General features: G+C 40.4%; 1 protein-coding gene across 1 annotated transcript in view; it reads left to right on the top strand.

The window, feature by feature from the left end:
• Hhip (hedgehog interacting protein) overlaps positions 1-726 on the top strand; it is an 89,544-nt gene extending 88,818 nt beyond the window's left edge. Inside the window, exon 13 of the mRNA XM_032888061.1 lies at positions 101-726. Within this exon, the coding sequence (XP_032743952.1) occupies positions 101-294 (194 nt within the window). The 3' untranslated portion in view covers positions 295-726. The remainder of the gene's footprint in view (positions 1-100) is intronic.
• The last annotated feature ends 7,376 nt before the right edge of the window (positions 727-8,102 follow it).

An 8,102-nucleotide genomic window follows, 5' to 3' on the forward strand; every position in this document is an offset into this window, starting at 1 on the left:
TTCTTTTCCTACCTTTTCTTATCCATCAAATTCTTGACCACAAGACATGGCGGCGCTCGACGTTCAGATTAAGTAGACCATGTTGTTTTCTTTCTTGCAGCCAAATGTGAGCCACCTTGTCGTCACGGAGGTGTCTGTGTCAGACCAAACAAGTGCCTCTGTAAAAAGGGCTATCTCGGCCCTCAGTGTGAACGAGCGGACAGGAGCATGCGCAGAGTGACCAGGGCAGGTATTCTTGACCAGATCATTGACGTGACGTCTTACTTGCTGGATCTCACAAGTTACATCGTATAGTTTCTGGGACGGTTTGAGTCTATCTTTCCGGTGGGCATTCCGATCTTGTCATGAAAAAAGAGAGACTGTCCTTCCGCTACACACTCCTGCGACTTCATTTCCTTTCGGTAATTTAAAAGCAATCTCCAGAAATGTTCAGGTCTCAGCATGTATGTTGGCACGTTTTTTTCACATGCACTCACAGCCCCAGACTCAAGGTTGTATAACAGAAGGGTGTTTTGTTTTGTTTTTAATATCTACTCTCTGGCGTGTTCTTTGCACAGAAGTTCCACTGCAAATTGATCACAGAGTTTCTTATGGCATCAGAAGATATTCTTTTACGTTTCGGGAAATTTCTGTCTGTGATTACTAAAGTCAACCTTCGTAGGGTTTTAAAATGTTATTGTGCAATGTGGTGGGGGTATTTTTATATTAAAGGTCTATAATGAGAGAGCATGCTTCCAAACTCCTTGGTGAATTTCTGAACAAACATCTAGATGTAAGATTGTATCTTCATTTCTGTCCATATATCTGATTACAGACTGTTGAACGCTTACCTTTTTATTTGACAGAGCAATCTGATTACTAATCTCAAGATGGTTTTCAAAGGTTTTTTGATTAAATCAGAGCAACCTATCTGAAAGGGCAATCTTCCTGAATGCACTCTGCTTCTAAGTACATTGTGTGTAACAATAGGCTCTGGGTTTTTGTTACATATTTATATTTTTTATTTTATTTTTTATAATATAGACATTACCTAGATGAGACACCTTTACCCTGTCCTGTAAAATACTAAAGTTACATTTTCACCAACTTAATTGGAAAGAAGGGGAGTGAGGAAGCGCAGTTTTTAATGTGTTGTGGATCTAATGTAGCAGTGTGTACTTATGCCGACATGTAATCACTCCTGTTGGATGAGAAAGCAAGAAAGCAGTCAAATCTGATAAAATTCCAGCATTGCACACATGTAAAGTACTTTCAACATAGCAAGAATATCAGAGTCTGTGAGATCAAAAGGTTACAGTGTGCGCTCTGAATCCTCATATCCTCCCTGGAGAAGAGCTTGCTCCCTCCCAGCCAAGCGAGGCTGTATATAAGCTGGTCACATGAACGGATTCTTAAAATCTACATCCTTGGCAAATCCGACTTCTAGTGCATATACTCCTTTAGGACTCTGTGACAATAACCCTTGGTTCTTGCCCCGGTAAATTTTCTACAAATGCCCTGTTCGTATTTTCTTAGTGAAATGGTGTGCTCTAGCTTTCAATTACAAGAGTCTGACAGACATTCTTCTTAATGGTTTTCCGCTCACCATCTCTCCATGTTTGGATTTAACAAATGTACTACTGACACTGGGCCATGATAAGGGCACACTCTTGACCATAGTATCCATTCCGCTGGAGTCCAAGCTGTAGAATCATCAAAGTGTGTGGCGCTGGCTGACAATGCCCTTCACCCTCAGGAATATGAGCGTTCAGTATGGAACAACAACAGTCTCCCAGCTAGGATTCCTCTGTGGTCTTACAGTGAGGGTTGCAATTCAAGCACAGGGTCCATTTCTGAGAAATCTACACGTAGAACACTTGTTGGGTTCACTGCCCCTGGCTTCCATATTTGATTACTTGGGTTCTAATGACCTCATAAGAAATGGGAGCGGGTTGGGAAATCTCGGTGCTTAGGGAACAATAAAGTGCCTGCATTATAAAGTGCATGCATAATTTTGCACAATTTAGATTCAATTGGCAGCCTATTCAAAGAAGTCTTGGGACTAAATGAGCATGGAGACCAAATTGCCCTCTTACCCTGGAAAAGAGGTGGTCTCCTCTAGTCTGACCAACACTCCATTGGCCCAGTGCTGTGACAAATCTTGCAATGAGCCATGCAGTAGCCCGCATCTGTAGGTTAATAGCAATCTTTTGTCTCCGTTGCTTTCCCTTCATAGTCTTTTAGCCAGATTCCATCACAGAAAGTTTTTTAAATAAAAAAATAAATAAAAGGAAAAATTGCCCTGACAACCATTTTTGTAAGTGGACCTTACTATCAAATTGTCCTTTATTCAATATGGGTGACACTGACAGACTGTGAACTTCTCACGAAGAAGCCAGCTGTCTATATCTGTCAAATTGTACAGTTTTATTACACATACTCCCATTCATAGTTTAAGTAAAAACAATAAGGAGGCCCCTAGAAAGTCAGCAAAATCTTCAAACCCAAGAGCTTTTCTTAAATATCTTCAGAAGAGAAGATGTTCCATCGGTGGACACTCTCTTCAAATAACTAATACTTATCCAGAGCTGTTTTACATAGACCTTTCCCAAGTAAAAAGGTTTCAAGTGACTTCGAGAAGCACTATGTATCTTGAAGTTATTGCCTTTTCTATAAGGAACTATCAAAATGAAAGAACAAATTATCTTTAAAGACTATGGACCCTGGGTATGTAACCCAAGCAAAGAAAGTCACTAGAATCCTTTCTTTCCACCCTTAGGAGAAAAGTAGATAGCAATGACTGGCGGATGATGGTGTGCTTAAGACTATGTGACCAGTTCCAAATTGTTCTTTGATCTTGACGTCAATTTTTAAATGTGTTGGGGAAATTATCAGAAGCGGTTTGTGGGGGATGGGAACTGGTTAAAAACCATGAGCTGAGAAAAACAAATGTTTAGTCATGGAAAAGTCCAAATCTACCCATCTAACAAAGCTAATGTGAATGACAGCAGGGAAATGAACCATTTTTAGTGTGGCTGCCCATTCTGGACCTTAGCCTTTGGGTAACAGTTGAATGTAAAGCAGCATTCATTCCTGCCAGTGTTGCTACCAAACCTCTGACCTGCTTCAAAGCAGTGATGCAAGAGCTAAATTGGTGTCTCCTTAAAGTGTCCGAGGGGGACATTTAAGAAAGTTCAGTGATGGCAGAGGCGCTTTAGGCCATAGCACTTCACCTTAGGTACTTTGTGTAAGGGACCGGAAAACACTTCATAAGCTTTACTCAGAAGTCCTACCATTTAACTGTTCAATTTCATAAACCATGGCCAAATAAAATCTATACATGTTTATAAAACCCAGCAAGAAAACTATCCCCTTACCATCTGCATGGCTCCCAGTAGTCAAGTCTTCTTTAGTTACTGTTCTTGGGAATTGTTATAGAAGAGCGTCCTGTTATTTAGTATCTTTGTTCTGGCCTGGTTTATTACCTGAACCACAAAGTATTCTGCAAATCTACTCAGGGTGAGTAATGAGGTAGGACACTGAGCCTGAGGTCTTCAAAGTGCAGACTAACCCAAGATCTTACACGTGTGCCTCTACTGTCTCCTAGCACATGAAAGAAACCCAGTTTAAGTTTAAGGGGGAGAAAGTATGTCAGCGAAGTTTGTGAATGGTGCATCAGCTTACTTTCTGAGCATCAGTCCGGAATGTTACATCCTACCTTTCTCTGCATCACCACCCATATCTCTCTACCTGTCTCTCTTTGAGTCCCTTCCTCCTCCACTGTCCTGTACTTCATCTTGGTTTTCACTAAACAGACACATCATGTGTGCTGATCATGAAGTTGTCCTATAGATGCTGGTACATTTTGTGGTTGGATCTCTTCCCTTTGTTTTCTCTTCCAGAATCATAATGACTGAAATTAAGTATCACTAAGAAAAGTAGAGAAATATCTTACCAGACTGCACGAGTAGAGTCACTTAAAGAAATAACAAAAAGCACACACAACTACCAGCATACGTGCTTTGTGCTGGTCTTCTAGCAAAGTTATGGGAAGGATTAGGATACTCACCCTGGCCGAGAGCCTGAGCTGACAGGAGGGTCAGCCCTAGCTAGTTCCTACCAAAGTGATGGTCGTCCCAAAAAGTTTACTTTGAGGAAAACTCTTCCAGATCCTTGTGGAAGAAAATTAATCTCTTGGTAATGGTGGCCTCAGACACTTTTTCCCTGTTGTGAGGTCTGCACTTTCAGAGAATTCAACCAAAGTTCTGTGCCCAGAAAATGAACACATCTATATCCCCTGAGGAATCCCCTGTTTCTGGGAGGGCTGACAAATTCCCATCAGAAAACTCCTCTTTCCATAACTGAAACACACATTTGCACTCTGACTCTGTCACGTGTGCACAAACTGGCCACACATCTGATTACTAAAATGGCATGAAACAAGACAGGAAGCCCTGGAAGAGAAGGATTTCCATGTTGAAAACGTTCTTAGAGCCAAGTTCTACCTGTGCTCCTCATCTGTGTCTCTCTGAGTAGCTTCTGGGAATGACCTTGAGGTTGCCTTCTAGGAGAGGCCAAAGGACCTGTGGGAGCATGGAGGGACGTTAGCTGCTCGATTCCCGGTCACCAAGGATGCTTTCTAGCAGCTTTGGAGAGATTATTTATGAGACTGGCGGGTTTTTTTTTTTTAAGTTCTATCAAATATGATTGACCCATCATTGACCTTGCTTTCCCATACAATTTATTTAGTGCATGTATCAGGCAGTTGAAAAGATGCTAATAAGTAATCAATTCAATAAAAAGTCTTACACCTAACATTTTTCATTCATTGTTGTCAGTCAACCGCAAAATTAAAAAGAAAAATCAACATGGTATCAGTTCAGCACCCATCCTAAAGTAATTTTTTTATGTACACCATGAAGATACCATTGTTTATTTGAGTTTTCTTTTTTGAATATGTATTGTTTATAGATTCAAAGTAGATATACCCATATACCAGCCAATGAACATCCCATACATAGTCTATTATCCCAGTTGCCTATCATCCTTTAAATAAAAAGAACAGCATTTTATCATCTAATATGTGTATATATATACTATTATATATACATGTATGTGCATGTATATATGTATACATGTACATATATACACTAGAGAACAATGAAATAGTGATGGAAAATGATAGTGGCCAAATGTAAGCTTATTCTTCACAGTTAGAAATGAGTCTTGAACATTTCTTTCTGTACTAAAAAATAAGTAGTCAGTAGTTTCCATTCATGTGAATAAAGTATGATTAGGCTTGGTATGGTCTGCACCAGAACAAACACTGGATTTTTTTACTCCGTAATCTTAAGATCTGATGCATGGCTTTCCTGGAATGAGCTAAGAATACACGTTCCTAGGGATCATTTCATATTATATTTTTTAAGAAACTGAAATGACAGCTTTATGAGCTATCAGATATCCCCAATATCTTATTCTGGTCAGAGGATGTGTATGGACCAGAGTGTTACTAAGAACCATGAAGTATTAACATGGGTAATATTGAATTTTGGGAGCTGGATGCCCTAAGATATGCTACAACAGACTACTATTTAAAATAAATCTAATTGCAATGAAAATTTTATAGAATTATGACCGTAAGCACGGTAGAATTCTAGTAGGAAAATCTTGTGTCTTCCTTGGATTTATCTGTGATTGCTTTGTTCAGAGTTGAGTTTTGTGTTCTGTTCTTCTCATATATACCAGTGTTCCAAATTCTCCATTTCTTTCAGGCTGTTGAAATTTAAAGCAGTCTGTTCATAATCTTAGAAGATTCTGCGAATCTTCTAAGATTCAGAGACAGCCTGTCCTCGGGTCTCTGTTAGTTCGTTAACAAGAGGCAGAAGGGACAATTAGTAAGCCCAGATGCAAGTTTAAGGATCAGAATTCGCATAGGAACTGTTATGACTTCTAGATGTCCCCAGAAATTAATGTGCACAGTTGCTGGTTCACACAACCCTCTGGAGTTTGAACCAATCGGGCTCCCTAAATCAGTTTGTAAAAATATGCAGTTTCCCTTGACTGATCTTCTGTCACTCGGACACCCATCTAGCCATCAGTGCAATCTAAAGGCTCAAGCGCCTCACATAATTTCACACTGTAGAGAGGGGAGGGCACCTGCAAGGACAGCATTGGACGCTCACTGGGATGATTGACATGTTTGGGGCGAAAGAGAATTTCACATCCAACCAGCTCCACTTTAGCTCAGTGTTAGGGTCCAGCAGTTTATGAGTAGTGGAGAGGGTCTCCAGTACATCCGTGTGCACCTGTACATGTGCACACACCCATGTATATATATTTATCTATCTGTACAAACACTACATATGTATACACACTATTATGTAATATATAATATATGTATAATGCATATAAATTCTAACAAGTGTATTTGTGTTATCTTTAAAATAGAACAATTGTATCTTGAAGTGATAAATACAGAGAATTGGCTTTATTGTTGATCTGTGGATTTAATGATTTTTTTTTAGGTGAAAGGATGTTTTAAGTGTATAATTTCTTTTCTTAATTTAATATATTTATGTAAATGCATGCCTGAGATTTGATTAGATTGGCTGTGTTTTGTGTCTTAACATGATCAAATGTATTAAACTTTATCTTATGACTTCACGTCCATTGTGCCCTTTCAAACATTTGTTTCTCTTTTAAATTTTTAAAAAGTTTCTCCTACATCTTCAGACTGGCTTCACAAACAGTAGTTCTGAAATACTCTATATTCAAGCTACTTCTAAATGTTATTGTCTTTCGCCATTATTCACAGCTAATTTTGAGGTTTTCTGCTTAAATATAAGCTCACTTCAGGGTCAGTTTCGTGGTGTCGATACAAAGACACCTTGTTGGTTTCCATTTGCTCTAAATTGTGACTTGAGCCTGATCCTTTTGGCTAAAAACTGTCAAGTTAAAGATGTAAAGAATGCAACCGCTTGTGATACTGGGTACAATCGTGAAGAAAGAAGCAGGCAGGGGCATGGAACGAGGGGAAGGTGGGTACCCCACAACTTTGTGACTCTGTTGTTTGAATTTCACTTTAATTTAAGCAAAAGTACCTGTCAAACATCTGATCAGTAGAGCTAGAGTGGAGGTTCAGTGGCTAAGAGCCCTTACAACTCTTTCAGAGGATACAAGGCTGGTCACCAGTACTGACTTGGCAGGTTCCAATACCCTCTGGCCTCCACAGGCACCGGGCACACGTGTGGTGCGTGTATACACACACCCAGCAGATAATCGCACAGGTTTTAAAAGCCTGAGCAGCGGATAAGAACATATATTAGAAGAGCCATCGATCTGCTTCCACAGTAACCCTCTTACGTTCTTCAATAACCGTGCCTCACTGGCTTCCGGAAAGAAGGCGGAGTCTATAAAGTGTTATTTCTAACAGAAGCAAAATATATGTCAAGGTCCACTCACAAAGCAGCCCAGGACTTAGGTAACTACCGAGAAGTTTAGGCAAAATGATCTCAGGAAAGCATCCTTTAGCTTGTTCCCATAGGGATCCGGAAGCACTAGAGACCTCCTGAGGTCACTTCCCTTCCAGCGCTTAGCGCACCCCTCTCTGCGTCAGCCCCGCAGCATCCCTGATTCCTGCATGTGTCTGCCACACTTTGAATCCCTGACAGAACTGGAAGACTTACTACACACAGACAGACGTAAAACAAAAATGTATACGCGGCCGGAGATGGAAGCATTTGTGCCTTCTCCAATCTCTCCGGGTTCTTCCTCTGCCCATTGTTTGGCTTCTTGGCTTGGCCATCCACACAACTCCTTGTTTGAAATTCCCTAAGTCATGGACATTTGAAGTCGCTTCCACGCCCATTTCTAAACTCTCGGTTGATATATACATTACAGAGGGGTGAGGAGCGAGATAGTGCGCCTCAAGTAGAATCGGGCATGTCAGGGCAGGGGTGCAGCTAAGCAGTCGGGGGCTTACCTAGCACGCACAAGGTCCTTTCTAGATCTCAACCCCAGCACCACAGAAAGATAAGAGTCGAATTTTAAAAAAGAAAGAGAGATTTAAACAAAGGACAGCATAAAATGTTTTCTGGGAAATTATCACCCTCTTGGGAAAA

This window comes from Rattus rattus, chromosome 17 (genome assembly GCF_011064425.1).
Source record: "Rattus rattus isolate New Zealand chromosome 17, Rrattus_CSIRO_v1, whole genome shotgun sequence".
Lineage (NCBI taxonomy): Eukaryota > Metazoa > Chordata > Mammalia > Rodentia > Muridae > Rattus > Rattus rattus.